General features: G+C 39.7%; 1 protein-coding gene across 2 annotated transcripts in view; it reads right to left on the bottom strand.

Moving 5' to 3' along the window:
• Positions 1-3633: 3633 nt before the first annotated feature.
• The window catches only part of LOC117204266 (sestrin-1), a 152956-nt gene continuing 137904 nt past the window's right edge, over positions 3634-18685 (bottom strand). For both annotated transcript variants that reach the window (XM_033441518.1, XM_033441519.1), the window contains exons 7-12: positions 15248-15418; positions 11279-11461; positions 10765-11005; positions 10129-10394; positions 9079-9453; positions 3634-8807 (exon numbers count right to left, since the gene is read on the bottom strand). In XM_033441518.1, coding sequence (XP_033297409.1) covers positions 8721-8807; positions 9079-9453; positions 10129-10394; positions 10765-11005; positions 11279-11461; positions 15248-15418 — 1323 coding nt within the window. In that variant the 3' untranslated portion in view covers positions 3634-8720. The remainder of the gene's footprint in view (positions 8808-9078; positions 9454-10128; positions 10395-10764; positions 11006-11278; positions 11462-15247; positions 15419-18685) is intronic.

The following is an 18685-nucleotide window of genomic DNA, read 5'->3' as shown; positions in this document are numbered from 1 at the left end:
TGGATCGTTTTCTCGTTTACCTTCCCCTGATTTTCCTCAGATTCGTTTTGAGATTGACGCTCCTAGTCCAACTCCACTTTCTATTAACTTCTTAATTTCATTATATAAGCAGATAATTTTGAATGTTACAATTTTGGAAATAATATTCAATTCTCAATAAGTAAGGGACTCGTTTCTGCAGGTTCATTTATCATAGGAAAATAACGACAATTTCGAAAACAAATTTCGAGAACGGTGTTTGTAACGTTCTCGCTTCTTTCTTCTTTTTAATATGTGGAGTTGAACAGTTGTTGATTTCGTTTTGAAATCGATAAAAGTAATACAATGTAATATTGAAGTTGTATGGTTAGTATTAACGCTGATATATTACATCTACGTAAACACTACGTTGTACAGAACTATACAGGGTATTCCTGAAATCTTAGTAGAACCTGAAAGCAGACAATTTTCCATTTGAGGTAAAAGGTGATAAAAGTAAGTATTTCCTTCATATATCGCATTTCATATCCCTTATTTTATTTCTCAATTATTACTCTATATCTAATATAGACAAACAAAATGTTAACACCCGACATCCAATATTCCCTACCCATTACCATCTTCTTATATTCAGCATTCTCTATGCTGAATCTCACAGCCCGTTCTCCACATCCTAATTGAACAATTCGGTCCTTTGAAATTAGGACGACACAGAAAATGCCAATAAGATGTAAAATACAGCTCACGAATTGCTCACAAACGAAGCTCGCTGTCCCACAAAATTAAATTTGTTTTCCCCAGTCATGTCAGTCCCGACATTCGGACATGTCGGTTCGGTACTGCAAATCCTCACTTCATCCCACAAACGAAACTTCTTATCCTACAAAATGAAACTCGTTTTCGTTTGTTGGAAAATATATTTGTTTATTTACTTTCGTGGACTGTACTTTTCAGTGCGTTTAAATCTTAGGTGTCTTAGAATATCGAACATTGGACATGGTTTTGGAAAAATTGGTAATTTGATCGTTGATATAGGAAAGAGAAAATAGAGCGTAGGATGTGGCATATAGAGGCGTATACAGAGAGTGTGACATATGGTTGAACCAAAATATTGGACCTGGCATGTGGGAAAGGACATGTAAAAAATGTGCCAGAAGATGAAAAATATGTAAATAGGAAATATGAGATGTGGTATGATGGTATGTATGCGCTGTAGAAATTAGGCTGGAAGATATGGGCTATGGATACGATATACCGGGTATGAGATATAAGAGAGGAGACAGGGAATATAAAAAGTTAGATGCAGGATGAATATACGTGTGCTGCGAGAGTAAGGACAAAAGATATTCCCTGTATAAAATATTGTATGTAATATGTAGAACACGAGAAATGGAATGCTTAATACGAGATATAGAATGGAGATGTGAAATGTGGAAAATAGGGCCCACAAAATAAAAGATATGGATTGGCACTACTTGCTATGGAATATAGGATAATATACAGGGTGGTTGGTAACTGGTGGTACAAGCGGAAAGAAAAAAAGAAGTCGAAAATATAGAATAAAAAATTTTTTTTTCAATTTCTTTTTTCAATTTTTCCATCGAGACAACGATCTACAGTGAGATCCGTTATAACGTACCGCGCGCGTACCGAGCGAAAATTCAAAGTCGATTTTCTCGAAAACAAAACCTCGAACGAAAAATTTTTATTCTATATTTTCGACTTCTTTTTTCGCGTAGAATCACCCCCTTTCCGCTTGTACCACCAGTTACCAACCACCCTGTATATGAAGTGAAATGTGGTATGGAAACGGTGAGATGGTCTTCAGTTAACGAACGTGGGGTAGAGAGTATTGTATATCGAATATAGGAAGTAGAATTGTATGCGTGTGTGAGCAAGTGTAACGTGTTATGCGTGGGTTCTGATATGCAACATTTGAGGTTTAAGTGTAGAGAGTGAAGAGTTAGTTGTGGGATACGTGATATATCGTATAAGATGCGAGATATAAAACGTAGAAGATGAAATAGAATTGGTATAAAATGAAATGGAGATGGGAATGAAACTTATCAACCAACACAAGTAACAAAGAGTTATCTCTTAACAAATAATTTAAAAAATATCGCAGAATTAAAGGAAGCTAAGAAAAGGTACAAAGTTAAGATCGATGGTATATCTCTTTTTTTTATATAACATCATTTATTAAGGGATAAAATAAATGACAAATAACATATCACTTATATGAAACTATAACATTTCTTAGTGTTCATCATTCGTTATGATATAAAAGAAATCACATCACATACGACCCTCCACGTAACGCTTACACGCTCGTGTCGGCTCGATTCACGCGCTATTTTATCGCGCGCGATTTCCTCCCCTCTCTCACTCTCACTCTCTCTCTTTCTCTCTCTTTCTCTCTCTCTCTTTCCCTATCGTTCGAAACTTGGAAATCTTTTTACCGCGAATAATATAAAATACACGATCAACATCGAATCGATCAACGGACGAAATGGACAACGAAGAATAGATCTCGCGAAACAATCACAACGTGATTTGCCCCCGGAATAATTCCATGAAGTACTACAATTATAGCGTCTCACGCTACGGCTCATGATAAGATTAGGCTTCGACCGCGTCGCTTAATCGAATCAACGTAACCGTGATGTTTCAAGCGGAGTCGCATGAATGGAATTCTCCGAGTTTTCGGGGATGAGAAATCATCTCTACTTAAATAAAGAAAAAAAAAAAAAAAAGGAAGAAAAGGAAAACGCGAGAAAAAATGTATAAACGTATAAAACCCGAGGGAATTTACGATCGCGGCAGATCAAGCGGATTCGAGCAGACACCAGCGTGCCCTACAATTTCTTCTGATACGATACAATAATAATAATATAACCGACTGAATCCATTTTGGAAGGGCCTAGTCAAATCACTTGTAATTATCACACGATCATACTCGACACGGTGGCATGTAAATGTTTTGTTGCTCCGTTATTCTTCTTTTTTTTTTCGTAATATTTTTTTGCGGTTTTCACCTTTTTTCTATTGTAATATGCTTGTTTTTTTCTTTTTTTTATTTTTATATATGTTTTTGTGACTTTCGGAGGTGGCTCGAGTTCGCGATGCGAACATGTACGTTCATTCGCGATCGATAAACAATATTTCTTCTTGATAATACGCGTTCATACTTTATATAAGAGTGTGTTGTCTGTCTCTATGTAAATGTATGGGGTATCGTGTTTGTGTAATGCTTTATAGCTGTGTGTCGATCTATCGTCGAAATTGAAAAAAGAGAAAGAAAAAAACAATGAAACGAAGTAGAATAATAGTAGTAGTAGTAGTAGTAGTGGTGGTGGTAGTAGTAGTAGTAGTAGTAGTAGTAGTAGTAGTAGTAGTAGTAATAGTAGTAGTAATAGTAGTAATAGTAATAATAGTAGTAGTAGTAGTAGTAATATTAATAATAATAATAAAAATAATAATAATAATAATAATAATAATGTACGAAGAAGAAAGCAAAGAAACGATACACGTACGCGTGTTATGTATGATGCATGTATGGTGTGTCTATGCATGTAGAACAAATGCCTCGTTCTTTCTTTCGATCGACTATTCTCTGGGTCTTTTTTTTCTCTCGTCCACCTCCATGCTCTTATATTTTTTTTTTCTCTCGCTTACGCGCTTTTAATCGAGGCGTCCAACTTCACCCGATATCCTGACGGGATGATATCCACCGTTTATTTTAAAATAAACACGTAAAACGGAAAACCTGAAACTGTCTTTTACCATTTCTATCGCAAACGCGGCTCTCTTCCACCGATACAGAAAGTAAAAGCGAAGACAAGAAGGTAAAAACGCGCGTTGGCTGTTTCGCAAAACTTGATCACGTCAGGAAATCTAGGCGGAGATGAAAGAAAATTATCAATGAAGATCGTTGTCTCCTCGCTCAACCTTCTTCCCCTTCTATTTCCGTTGATAAACGATCGTTTCCTCTTTTTCTCTAAATCTAGCAATTACGAAGCTCGTTCTTCCTTCCACTTTTTCTCTCTCCCAACTATTAGAATGCTTATTTATTTTATGAGATCAGTCCGGGCGTTAAATCGCGCCGCGAACACCGCAACTTCATCCGTTTTTTTTCCCCATCCTCGAGGCGATCTCTGTCGAGTTCTCTCGCTCGTTCGCGATCCACAAATTTCTTCTAATTTACAGATGTTGTTCGTACGAACTAGTCATTGGACGAAACAAAGAAACAGAAAAAGAGAAAGGCAGACGAAGAAAAGTAGAAACGGAAGAAGAAAGCAAGAGACAGATGGAAGAAATAGCGAGTGTGTAGCTCGAAGATCAACTTCTTTCTTTTCTTTTTTCCTTAGCTTTCGACCACTCTGTTCGAACGATTGAGAATAAAGTACCCTTCGCGATCGATCTCGATCAGGAACGATTTCGTGTAACGATGAGAACTGGCGTACAAAAATGGTTGATGATCGAATGACGGTTTTAAAGTTGCCTCGAAAAGCCTCGATATTAAAAGTTTTCTTTGGTCGGAGAGATCTGCTCCTTTTTCATTTATTTCATTCCTTGTTTTTTTCCTTTTTAACCGTTTACACGCCGTGTGTCGACGCGTCGTATCGAAAACATTAAATACATATACATATATATACGCGTTAAATAATTCCTTTTATACAATCTACGTTATTAAATATCGTTTAGGACTGACAAACGGACGTCCTTAAATACAAACGCGATCTTCGAACCGGTTTACGAAAAAATACATCAAAGGTTTCTCGTTCCTGGAACGCGCGGAACCGAGAAGAAGAGAAAAAGTCGAGAACGATCGCGTCAAAAATGGTGGTCCTGTAAACGGTTAACTTTCTTCTGCGTTCTCTGATCGTGCACAGGTAAACGACTCTATTTCGCGCGCGCGAGCGCGTGTGTGTGTATGTGTCTGTGTGTGTGTGTGTGTGAGTGTGAGTGTGTGTGCGCGTGTTCCGTCATCAGGTGCAAGAAGAGGAGAATCATACGAATGGAGAAGAGAAATACGAAAAAATCGAGACGCGCGAAGACAAAGAAGAAGATGGAAAAGAAGAAAGAGAGTTATTGAGAAAAATAAATCGTTAAAAAAAAACTACGGAATACTGTGATCGAGTAACTCGTCACTTCCCTCGTGTTTTCGGTTGCTCAGGTGTTACGACATGGCTGATCGAAGGATCTTTATTTTTTACTCTCGGAGCCTGAATAATTATTATTTGAAAATTCCTGGTGAAAATTCCAGTCTTCCGATGCATCACGATGCTCGGCATTGATGCTTGGCTCTATAGTGCGTGTTGGTGGAACGTTAAGATTCTCCTTCGGAGGATGAGAATTTTGATCAGAAATTTTCAGAAAACTCTGGAGAACGTGAAAAGCGAAAGACGAACGAAGGAAACGCTCGAACGGCGCCGCTCTAAATCCTGTCTACGGCTAAGATCGCGCGAGAGCGATCGACGCTCACGAGACTCGTCCTGAATAAACTCTTCGTGTGATATGTGAGGACGTCGTCCACTCCATGCGAACGCGTCGCTGTTGGTCGAAAATTCTAAGATGTGTGTGTTTGTTCGCTGCTTCAATCGTAATAATTAATTTCTTAATTCGCCGGGTCATGCGCCGTATATTCGCTTATCCTCTGCCCTTCTATCTCTCTCGCTCGTGAATCGATCCAGGGAAAGAGTCTACAAGGTTAAAAGAAAAGAAAAAAGAAAAAGGTCATAGGAGAGTAAATCTACGATTGGACAGATACGTCGAATCAGTTTCGCGTTACTCCCCGAACTCGCTTCACGATCGAGAGAACAGACGGCGCTCTCCATGAAAACGCAATTACTCGGAATCATATACACGAATATACGATAATTCCAGAGCGCGCATATACACAATTACATAATAAAGAGACACCGTTAATTACAAACGCTACACTTACATCTCCGATGGATTTTTCTTATCTTTTAGTCGTTTTGCTTTCTTTCGGCTCTCGTGCAATATCGATAATACACCGCCCGCCCGCGCTCCTCTTTCCTCTTTGTCGTAAAACGTATAGACGCTTTTCGTATGTACCCGTATGCGTACATACAAATATATAATATATATAATATTCATATATATAATATATCGGTCCTTTTTTTGTTTGTTTTTCATCTCGATAATGCGTATATGTGTTATATATCTATTATATATATATATATATATACATATATATATATATATATATAATATGCGATCACAGACACGTGTAATTCGCGTGTATAGAGTTTGCTTATTTTTTTCTTTTTATCTCCTTTTCTTTTTTGTGCCGCACTTTCTCTCTCCCGTGTACCTTAACGACTTAATATTGGATTTGATTTGTTTAAACAGCCTCTCTCTGTCCTGCTCGCACACTAACGCCGCGCGTGCGTTCTACTGTTGCCAACCGTTCGATGGTCAGAAGGGGCGAACTTATTATTCGCACGTTCCATTTTAAATTATTTCTCGTCTTCTCTTTGTTTCCTACGTCGATATAGTAAAACGACGTTACGCGAAAGGCATGAAAATTCGTTGATAAAACGCACGCGCATATGCGGTCAATCGTTTCGAGTCTTCGTTCTCTCTTTTTTGTCTCGCGATCGTTCGCCCCTTCGCTTGGTCCTTGCCGATTTTTTCTTTCACTTTCGCCATTAAAAAAATCGGAGCGGTTCGCGTACGCTGCACCGCATTAATGCCAAAAAGTTTCGCACAGCTTCCAATACAATAGCCACGCGTTTTAAGTTCGTTCGAAGACGCGTGGCCTTCGAACAACAAGGACGAAAAAATTTGTCGAAGATTTGGTGCGGCGCGCACGACTCTTTGCCCTCGATTTTCTTCGCTCTCTTTCTCCTTCTTCTTCGTTCGATTTTTGCTCGAGATAGTAATACATTGCCGTATATTTCTGGTTGGTGACAGTAGCGCCATAAACCATCGTAAATAAACACAGCCGATAGGCATTGCTTGTCTCTGCGCGCGCGCTCATGGCTACCCGAGCGACGATTTTAAAAAGACCGCGCGTCGAAGCCGCGCATGTGCCTGCGCGCAGATCGTCCTACGATCTAAAGACTTCATTTATCACCTGTTTTCTCGACATACACGGATACGACGAAAACGAAGGTACACTTTTTTGTCATTTTTATATTAATAGCTTTCTCGTTATACGATAGTCAGTGAAATAAACGAGGTTAAAACGTATATAATATGTACAACGCGAATCGCGGTCATAGCGCGAAAGACAAATTGTTTCATTTCTTTCCATTTCACTTGTTTCTTCTGTTCGTCGCGTTCCATCGTCGTCTTTGTTCGTCTATTCGTTCACAGAATTAACAAATCGATACAAAGGCGACGGAGGGACGAGTGTCTCGACGTAGAGACGCAAAAACGGGACCATTTCAAATTGGTCAATTCGAATTGGAAACAGTGTGTTCTAATAGACTTCTTAATTTATTCTTACAATTAACTGCAGTGCTGTATTAGCAAATCTTCTCGATATATATAAAGAGCCGCGAGTAGTTGATTAATTTGGAAAAAACGGACGCGCGATGCTCCTCTCCTTCCCCTCTTTTCAAACTTCTTTTTGTTTCGTTTCCTAAACGCGATCGTTAGTAATAAAACATGCAAAAAAGAAAACGGAAAGGCGGATAAAGAAAGAAAGAACCGCGAACGTACTATAATAATCGCTATCGTCTGTCGTACCTACAGCTGGGAATTGTGTAAAACTAAAAGCGGGAAAGAGTACAATTTAAAAATGTGCACGGAAATTTTACCGAAAGGATAAACGCGACGATCGGGGAAGGGGCAAAAGCTTCAACAGATCTGAAATGCTTATAACGAAACGCGCAAATAACAGTCTACTACACGATATCTTGGCAAACATAGAAAAATACGAGTGTCTATTTACAAAACGAATCATAAAATCTCTCTTTCTCTCTCGCGTGTATCCTCTTCTCCTGAACCCCCATCAGGGGTGTCTAAAATCCAAAAACTAAACCGAGCAGAAAATGAGAACGCATCCGCGTTTCCGGTTTACAGAGCGGAAACGGCAGCGCGTCAAACACAGAAATATCGCTTTGGATGATACGCCTCCGATTCAGAGACGAAACCATCGATATCTTCTAACTTGCAGACTCGAGGATCGGCTATCTTCTATCGCCGTGGCCGATCAACGTTTGTCGGCATCGATATCGACGCAACTACATCGAAATTTCCATTTCTTCTTCCACGCGCCTCGCGGAGCTTTTCTTTCAGGTCGATTCTCTCCTTCGGTTCAGCACTGACTCATCGAAGAAATCTTTGTCGTTTAAGGTTACGAGCGACGAGCAAACGACGGACACCCTGGCAACGCCGTCTCACAATGGACACTCGAATTTCGGGGTTCCGCTTTTTCTTCTTTGCTCACACGCGTGTTTCATTATGTTTCTGTTTTCAATTCTGTACGTCTGCGTGTGTACGGTGAGTTTATTATAACGTGAACTCCTCTCTGTTCGCTGCTATGTGTACGTATGGATGAATAATATAGCTGTGTGTAAATGAATGTGTTCTGTCACTGTGTGAAGGTACATTGTTATATACTGCGTGAGAAACAGTGTCGCGTTTGCTCGTTCCTTACTGTGCCGTGTGCAGAGTCCGCAAAGACGCCTCGCAAAGACGATAAAATAAACCGACGACAAACTGACAGACAGCAAGTAGACGAAGGAGCAGCGACGATGCCTCGCTTAGGTCATATATTGCATCACCGCGCGGAGTGCGTACAACAGCTCCGCTTGCATTCGTGCCTCCAGAATCATCAGGTTTACGTGAACCTGAAAAAAAACGAAAAATACATTTTTAATAAAAACATAACAGAACACGAAACGTTAATAAAGCTTAAACACTGTTAAAACCGAACAAATAAATCGACGATCCCTAAGTCATTATGGTGACACGTGAAACCGAAATGCGTGCGTATGTCACGGAAATCATATGTAAATAGAATTATGCACATATCTTCTTACGTAAACTCGTACCACCTCAAAATCTACAAACAAACACGAGCAAAGCGATAAACAGGCTCGAGGTAAAAAGGCAACCAACCTTCTCGCTGTGCTTGAACTCCCTCATCACGCGATCGTAGTCCCTTTTTGTCACGAGTTCCGGGTAACAAACGGCGTTCTTGATAAACGTCTTCAGGCTACGCTCGAGCAGCTGGTTCACCTCGTTGTAATCGTAATCGTCATGCCTGATGCCAAACATACATTGAATGTAATTCCAGATCGCTCGTCGGAAACGGGACGTGTCCACGCTGCTGTGCGTGCCCATGGTAAAGTAGGTGAGATTATAAGTTGTCTTGAATTTTTCGTCTAGCAGATTACCGACGTCATTGTACAGACGGTTCACCAGCGAGTAACCGTGATCGTCCCAGGAGTAGTCTTGCACGCGAAACGTTGGTCTATCGTTCAGTTGACCACGCTGAAACGAAAAATCGTTTGATTATAGATTACATGTATCTTTAATATATATACTATAAGTAACATAATCTATATATATACATACGTACATAAATACATATTACATATATACGTTACTAAATAATATTGATCGATAATATAGAGTTACTAATAATACTAACAAAAATAATATATATGTATACATAACGTATAAACGATAAGTTAAACTATAATCTAGTATAGCAATTTACGTAATTACCATGCGATTAGATAGCGGCAAGGAATAACGTTTTTCTTTCCTTTGTTAGTGAATTCGATCGCACCACCGTTTCAAGTTAAACTACTCGATTTCGACAAGGCACACGTGTCGTAAATATTCATGATAAAACAGTGGAAACGGTGATCGAATCGACGGAACTTAAATATTCATCAGCGGGCTACGTGTCGCCTTGAAACGTACTTTCGAATTGGTCCGGCGAATTCGTATCCACTACGACGACATATATATCAATGTTTTGACCACAATGTTAATTCTGACGCTTTATGCAAGTTATATACGGGACTGATTTTAGTCTAGACTTCAACCGTGTTCCGTATTTACATAGTTATTCGTTATCGCCCGATCTATATGACCACGATATTCCAACCGAGTCTACACATTGATAAACTTCTAACGAGTCAATGAATTAAAATCTACCTTGGCGAAGTCTTGATAAATGAATGTAGGATCTTCGATGAAATGACCGATATCAGAGTCGAGAACCGAACTACTCCTCTGAGGCGCTGCAGCCAATTCGGCAGACTGTGTTTCTACAGTTTCGAATCTTTTGGACAGCTCCTCTTGCGTGATCTGGTAGGATTTGGATTTCTCAGAAAGACGTTTCATACGTTCCATCAGTGCTTCGACGCCGACTTCCTGTTCACCCACTATGCTCGGCGAGGATGGCGGCGACGGCATGTTCTCTGTGCAGATTCGAAACGTTTCTTGTTATCACAAACACTTGTTGGTCATTAGCAATGATAATCTTGCGCGATCTAGCGGTTGAAGGGCGCGGTTGAAAGACCGTTAAATGTCGTTGAACTTGGAGAACGGAACTACGTGTTTTTATAAGCATAAAGAGAAAACAAAAAATAAAATAAAAATCTGTGATTTATAGCATAAGTTGATATTATAAATACTACTTTAGCAATTCATATCTGTAATGAAACGATAATGGTATGCGGTAGAATGTAGTTAATGATATTCAGCGTTCGTAAGAGAATGAATTATATGTTGTTTGGGTTTTACGGGATTAGGAACAGGATTTTAAACGTGGATCGGTGACCGACTTACCAGTTTTGCCATCACCATTGGGAATCTTCTTGGGACTACTGGAAAGCTTATCTTTGGCAGTTGGTACATTATTGCTATTATCCTGGACATTCTCTTTGTAATGGTGACCGGCTACGTTGTCCAGCTCTTCGTTAATCCCGCAGGAAAATACGAAAGACGAGAGGGAGTGAAAATGGGCCAGAAGAACTATCGCGTGAACCACCTCAGCCAGGGACCAACTGTCCGCACCTTTGGTCAGTTTCTGTAAATAAAAGACCACCAATTATTCTCAACTCTTTTTCCTTTTTTTTTTTTATTTTACGCAATTTTACCAACGATTGTATTTAACATCAGAACAGTGAATTATGTCGTACACGAATAATTACAATTAAGTAGAAAATATAAAATGATATTTCAATTTGAACGATGGTGAGGATTAATTATGCAAAAACGTTTCGAGTATTTGATCGCGATTGTAAAAAGCAAATACATAATTAGTAGTTCTAACGTTAAGACTAATCTTGTTCGAACCAACCTCTATGTGCGTTTTGTTCAACAACCACGGCCTATGAGCTAAAATCTTGTTAATCTCATAGAGATCTTGTAATTTTCCTGGGATTGACTTCAGACCTCGAAGCCACGACGGGTCACCGCCTTGAAGGATGAATTCTCCTTTCTGCAGATTTATGAGATAGCTGCACTGATGCCTTCCAGCAGCCTAAAAAAGAAAAGAAACCCACAATTTTATTTGTCATCCTATCAGAAATAATTAATAGCAGAATAACTTCGTTTCAACAGTAACCAGCTGCGATTTTTAAATTTTGTCCTTCGAATAAAATTAGGCATTCTCCAAAGAGAAGACTTTTTTTTTTTTTTAGAACTGAAAGAAAGTCTACAAGGGGCCACAGAGTAGAAGTTTCATCCGCGTGAGGCGGCTAAGTTCCAAAGAAATCCCTAAAAAAAGAAGTCCTGGGCGTGGAGAAAGAGGGTAGAGGGATCAACGAAAAAAATATCGTCGAGGGATGCTGGAGAAGAGACAAATTGCCGACAACGCGACGTATCGAGGCGCGAAATTGAGCAAGAGCACGTCCATCGTATACATTGCGTTCCCTATAACGTTCTCTGACACGATATAAAACATAAGGCCACAATGAACGAAGGAAGAAAGAATGTTCAACCCTCGAGTGACTGTTCATCGTGGCACGCCAACTTCGTCACCAATTTAACATAATGAATTCAACGTAGATTCGATATAATATTGTACACCTTCAAAAATAATAATTGCGTTTGCCGCCTTGACATTTCTCAACATACGATGCTTGATACTTTATTTATTAGGAGAAAATCTCCACCTTTCCGCGCATAAATAACGTTTTGTAAATTGAATATCGAAAGTTCGAAAAATAACCGATCGATTCGAACAAGTTGCAGAAATAGATGAGGCAATCTTTGCAAAAATTTAATCGCCATCGTGACCTCGCTTCTCGTACTGCGATGAAAAACATTACGGCGAAAAGGGAGGAGGCGACTTCGAGGGAATGCGACACGATCGGGGTCTTCTTATTGGTTTGTTTTGATCGCGCTGGAATTACATCAGAAATTCAAATGACCGGTCGTAGAATGAGTATCGGGAATACGGAGACGTCGACAAAGAAGAATAGGTAGGTGGACGAACGTCGAGGAAAGGGGAAGAGGAAGCAGGATGATGAAGCGCGTAAACAAAACACGTGTTTACCATGCAGAGCCGTGGATCGATCGAATCAAGAGCCGCGATAAGCGATAAGAGAAGTCTACAAACACCATGATGACTCTGAAATTTTGCGCGTCGACCCCCTGCAGACCTTGGAAAAACATTGTCCATCGAACGAGACAATCAAAGAGAACGAGTTGAAGTGACGAGTGAAAAAGCAATTTTCCTTGAATTCATTTTATGGCAGCGGGGCGCTGTTAAAGAAATGAAACCCGATGCTTTCTGCTTTCTACGAAGTTACAAATGTTTTTTGCTGTTTTTATAAGCAAAGCTTTTACGAAATGTTTTGAAGAGCTTTTTTTTTTAGCTCTCGAATGATAAATTTTGTACAGAAATGGTACAACAATCTCGGGAACGGACGATAAAGTCGACGAAATGCGCGAGATAATTTCGAATTCCAGTGTAACAGAAGACGACGATACCAGCCACGTGTATCCTCGTTAAAAATTGATACAGCGTCAGGCAGCCGAGATATTCGTTTGTTTTCCTTCGTATGGCATTGTTCTCTCTAAAACCTGGTTTATATACCGACGAACACGGAGCATATTTTGATTATACGTCCCTCCATAAATTATTCCCTAACAAATTACTATAAAATCTACAATCTCTGTTATATGTACGTGCGTGCGTATTTGTTTGTTTTTTTTTTTTTTTTTTACTTCTATTTCGAAATAATTCAATCGAACAAAAATACTTTAATGTCGCAGAACATCCCTCCAGATAATACCAAACTTCTGGATGGTTTTTCCAACGACCTTGAACGCTGCCAAATTGCGCGAATTACGCGAATCTCGACGCGAGAATGTCACGTGATAGAATGTTTACCGGTAGAAAAGCTGTTTTTCAGATATCTTATCGTTTTATCGTTCTCCTCTGTGTAACGACTACAATCGCTACTCCCCTCTTACCCTGCTACTTTCAAGAATCTCTCCCTCCCCTCAACCCGTGTCAAGGAACGTCGACGTTTTATCGCGCGATAAAGCGTTTTCGGTTGATCGTTTAAAGTTTAAAGAAACGATATTTCGTCTACGACTACGTACTGGCATGTTGCGAGCTGGTAGTTATCGCGTTATCACGTATGCTGTAACATTCAACCGCTCAGACAGATTGGATCGCATGTCACGAAACGAGCAAGCTGCGACCATCTACGAGTTAGATTAGGAATTGAAAAGTTGAGATGATAAACGGGGTAAGTGACAAAAAAGAACTTCTAACTGTATTCCGCGCGGAATTTACAACTTTTCCTGCTAAGAAATATCGTTTCTTAAGCTTCAACGGAGGTAATAATTTGTAGGGCTATCAGAAAACATAGCTACGATCGTAAGTGACAATTAGACTGTTGCTGAATCGGTGAATGAACAACTGTCGTTGCGTGAATCGATTGTTTAATTCTATAGCGACGAACGACGAGCACCAGATATGACACTAACATTCTCTCAAAAAGTACAATTCTTTACAGTTCGAATAACATGATCGAATAACAACGATTTAGATAGTATACCTTAGAACGTAATAAACGTAAAATGAGTCGAAAATGACCGACTGTTCCGTACAAGTACAAGGATTAACGTGCAATGTTATTCTTCGTCGAAAGAAAAATTAAGAAATATAATTAAGGAACGTAAGTAATGTAATTACGACTAGTTCGAGCGGCGAAGAATACATAACGTTACGAAACCCGTTGCACTTGCTCGGTTTCTTGATAATCTTTGGCCCAAAGCACGACCCGTTGGGCGAGGGACGACCGTGGAATAGCTCGGAAAACGGGCACACGGTGACGCTTGAAAAGAACGCAGCGTCGCGGCGCCGACCCGTTCCACGACAATCATATTACCGGCTTTGTTTGTCGCGCATAAAAATAACGCGCAAAAATAATCGCCAACACGTGAACAAACAAGCCTCTGTCGATCTAACTGACAATGTATTTAAATTTCTTCACGCGACTATCGTAATCGATAATAATAGGATGAAAGAGCATTCTTTAACAACTGATTAACGCTAATAATTATACGCACGCAGTAACTGCTCACCCTAAGAAATATTCAATCTTCTCATCTTATTTCGTCTTAAACAACTTTCCTTTATCCATTCAAGTAAAGGAGAATCCCTGGCGAGATACGAACGTGCAGAATAACAGGATGAAATAAATATACAATAAGACCGAGGAATGAAGGAAAATAATTTTTCTCAGACTTTCGTCAACAAATTCGGCCCTGCAGCGGTTGATATTTACGGACTATGGAGCATATCCCAACATATTTCTAAAAAAATCTTATCGTGAACTCAGGTAACGAACCTATAGACTGGGTTTCACAATGTAAACTATTATATCATGCGTGTCTCTAGTGTCTGATTAGAATTCAACGCTGGAAACTGATCTTCTCAACGTTGACCCCGTTAATATCGTCGTTCGTGTATACAATAACGAGCTTTTTCTTGCCAATTTTACGTAATCCGTTTGAACGGTCTTCCAGCGTTCAAGACACTTCCCCGCCACGTATAATTGCACCGTTAATGTCACCTCCCGGGGCGATGTCTTTATGTTAATAAGCATCGCGGCCATTCTTGCTCCTCCAAGCAGTTGGCGTTCTCTCGATTTTACGAGCAAACGAAATAAAAGTCTAGCGTTCGTGAGAAGAATTTTCCCGTCTTCCGCCCGCACTGCGTTCGCCAGATGGCGTGTTATCGCCGCGTGGAAAAAGTTGCCGCCATTACGATGAATTAGATAAAGAGAAAAACCAGTAGTGCACTTACCATAATGGCGATGAGATGCCTGTAGTCGTAAGGAAGCGGTCCGTCGCCCCTTAGAATGAAATGTTGAGTACGAAGGAAATGTTCCAAGTACGAAGGATGCGAGGCCATCACCCTGGAGACATGATCCAGCCTGTTGTTCTGGAGGAATGCATCCATCAACAGAATATGAGTCTGTAACCAAAGGAATGAAAAAAAAACGCTTAGTCGGTTGATAACAAGGAAAAAACAAAAAGGAAAACGAGAAACCGGCGGACAAAATTATTGGACAGTTAAGAGACACGTATGGATTAACGTATTTCGTTTCTATGGATTAGAAAGTTTGTATTTATGATCAAACGTGGCCAATTATCATTGACTCGGATAAGCCTGAACTTTTTTCCAAGTTTTTTAAATAATGTTATCTTCTTATTTAGCAAAGCACAACCGTGTGGCAAAAGTGTAATAAGATTAGATCGCAATAATTTTAATTCGTTTGGAGAAACAGAACAAACGTCGGATATATTTATCGAACGATAACTGAAATTCTTTTGATCACGTTCTGCTTCTATATATTTCGCTTGACCTAATGATACGCTATATCGTGGAAATCGACGTAACGTACATAAACGGTGCTCGCATAGTCGCATTAATGACATAATCGTGTTTGTCTCGAAGCCCGGAACAAGAAAACCGGGTTACTCGGAAGCAAACCTCGAAATCGAGCGTTCAGCTTGCATCATCAACGACGTGGCATGCTCGTCTTTGTACCTGATATCACCTGTATAACCATTGCACTTTGCACACGCGTAAGCTCGTAACGTACACTCGTATTAACACGATACTACACAGTGAAAAGTCATGAAAGTTAGTAGGTGCAACAGTGTTGACTACTGGCTTCTCGACACGCAGATGCAACCTCTAAACTTAGATCTTACGCATCGAGTGTCGTTTGGAACATCCTTTTACTCCCCGGCAAGGGGGCACTTAATTTTCCTACGCCTCCGTGCAAGTGTGTTTTTCTCCTTTTTTTTTCTTTTTATTTTTCTTTTCAGTCGAAGGTTAGAGTCCTTTAATAATTGGTAATTCGTATGGGGAAGTTAACACGAGAGACATAACGATGACGAACTTCTTCGAAGTCCAACTAACGCTACGTGGGTGGATTTATCGACTCTCGTAATGGGGAGAAAGTGCTGGAGTTACCGACTTAGTTGAAATTTGGAACACGTAGGTTTTAACATTCTGCTTGCAAAAATATATCATTATAGGGTGAAATATTTAAATTACCCACTTCAGTTGAACTTACTCGCATTAACTGACTATATGTTGAATAAGCACCATACTTTCAACGATAATCTAGAAGAATACTAAATTACTTTATCCTATAATTTTTGAAAATATAACAACGAAATCTACCAGTACCGAAAACCTAAAATAGCAAATCTAAAACATCCTGCATCTTATATTACATATCTTATAACATATTCGAGAATAGAGATACGAGAGACCTCCTCGTCGTGGCTGTATCTCAAGTTCTATTGACCAGGCTGATATCGAAATCCTCTATCGATTGTTTTCCAGCGTGAGGCAACCAAAGGCAAAAACAGTGGGCATTCAGACACGATCGGTGATCGTACGAGCGCGATATATTAATGCGAACGGTTACTACCGTCCTTGCAAAGGGTCGATGACCCGCTTGAACAAATTAAACGGGAAAGGCATTTCACTGGGGATACGCGGGCTTTCGTCACGCGAGGAATATCAATTTCGACGTGTGTCGTTGATCGGTCACAGAGGATCGAGGGAGGATCGCTACGTAGGCGTGCTCGAACGTTAGAAGACTACTTACCAACGAGCTTCTTTCGCATGATCAAAAATATCAAAGGGACGATGCGACGAAACCTTATAACAGTCTACGAGCGTTAATCTTGTCAGCGGAGAAGTTTCACGACACGAGCTAATGCTTCAACGTTTAAAACAGGTTTAACGTTTCAAAATAAAACGAAGGTAACGTGCTAACGCGTTGATTCGTGAGATCGTAACTTATACGCGTGATGTCGTAAAATTTGGATTATTATCGATAATTATTATCAGAGATCTAGATTCGAATGGAAACAACAAAGCTATTTGTCTAGCGACGTGTTACGAAATAACGAAGAAGTGGTTTTGTTTAAACTACAGGATTAATATCGATCATTAAACGATAACGATCTTGAGGAGTTGTTGGATTACGAAATATGTATGTATATACGTATGTAAGCCATGTAAATGGTGTTAGCAATAGGTTTACGATTCATGTGAATGTCATTTCAGGAAGAGGTAAGAAGCCATATTGAAACATGAACTCTACCATTTATAATAATTTGCAAGGTGGAAGACAATGCTACGAATGTAGCCATTAAGTGGTGAGCATCGCATCAACCCACGTTAATGTACCTGTTTTAATTTTGCTTCCTCGCCCCCACACAAGACCCACTAACGATACGTATATTAGACTGCGGTTCTTGCTGCATTTATGGCAGATATACAGATATTTTGCATCGCATGTTTCCGTATTACGCATTTTGTCTTATGTAACACGCTTTTACTTCTGTAATACCGTGCTATAAATCAGTAGACCGTAAAATCTAACAATTTGCAACATAGTTGTTATTCTTTGACGGTAATAAAAAATTAATACGCGATTGAAACTACAATATCTCGAGCCAGTCTGATAAAAAAAAAAAAGACTGTCGTATTTACGACAATTAAAAGTGCGAGTCTCGATAGTCGAAGTTGTCGAGTGTTTACCGTTTGCGATGAAAATAACAAAAAAGAGGTACGATAAGAGGAAGGCGTACTTACACCTGATGACCTTACAATTAGTCATCGAAATTGGTTGACTTATTTTCGCCATTTCCTTTCGGTTTTTATTTTCGCGATTTTCAATCGAGTTACGAGCAGCAATGTTCGACAAAATCTTGATAACGTGACAAAACGTGACACCTCAACTTCGACAAACTGTTTTGATATCGAACTCGAAGTAAATAACATCGACTCGTGAAAATATCAAGAAAGATAACACAGAACAGATAAATAAATTTCAACATGGTACCAACGATACCAATAACTCCGCGAAACAAGAAAATTACTACAGAAGAAAATTAATATAATATTTGAAAGCGAACTTCTGGAACACCGGTGTTTATTTTAATCGCGATACTTTATGGTGGGTGAAGCCACGAAAAGTAACAAGCAACCTCGTTGTCAATGAGTTTAATCAACGATGAAAAGGTACACGTTGCTTATAAGACGGGGAGGAATCGAAGGTAATCAGCTGCTGGCCAATTAAAAATAGTCACCTGCATCATCAACGGCAAAAGTATTACTCAATTAACTCGTACGCGAGATTTGGCAAGATCCCGTGGCGGATTGTCCCCAGCGAAGCCCTCGAAAGCTGCAGCCAGCTCGCACACGCGAGCG

The sequence above is a fragment of the Bombus bifarius genome, unplaced genomic scaffold (assembly GCF_011952205.1).
Source record: "Bombus bifarius isolate JDL3187 unplaced genomic scaffold, Bbif_JDL3187 scf7180000007977, whole genome shotgun sequence".
Lineage (NCBI taxonomy): Eukaryota > Metazoa > Arthropoda > Insecta > Hymenoptera > Apidae > Bombus > Bombus bifarius.
The sequence above is the reverse complement of the archived record's forward strand: the minus strand, read 5'-3'. Positions and strand labels throughout refer to the sequence as shown.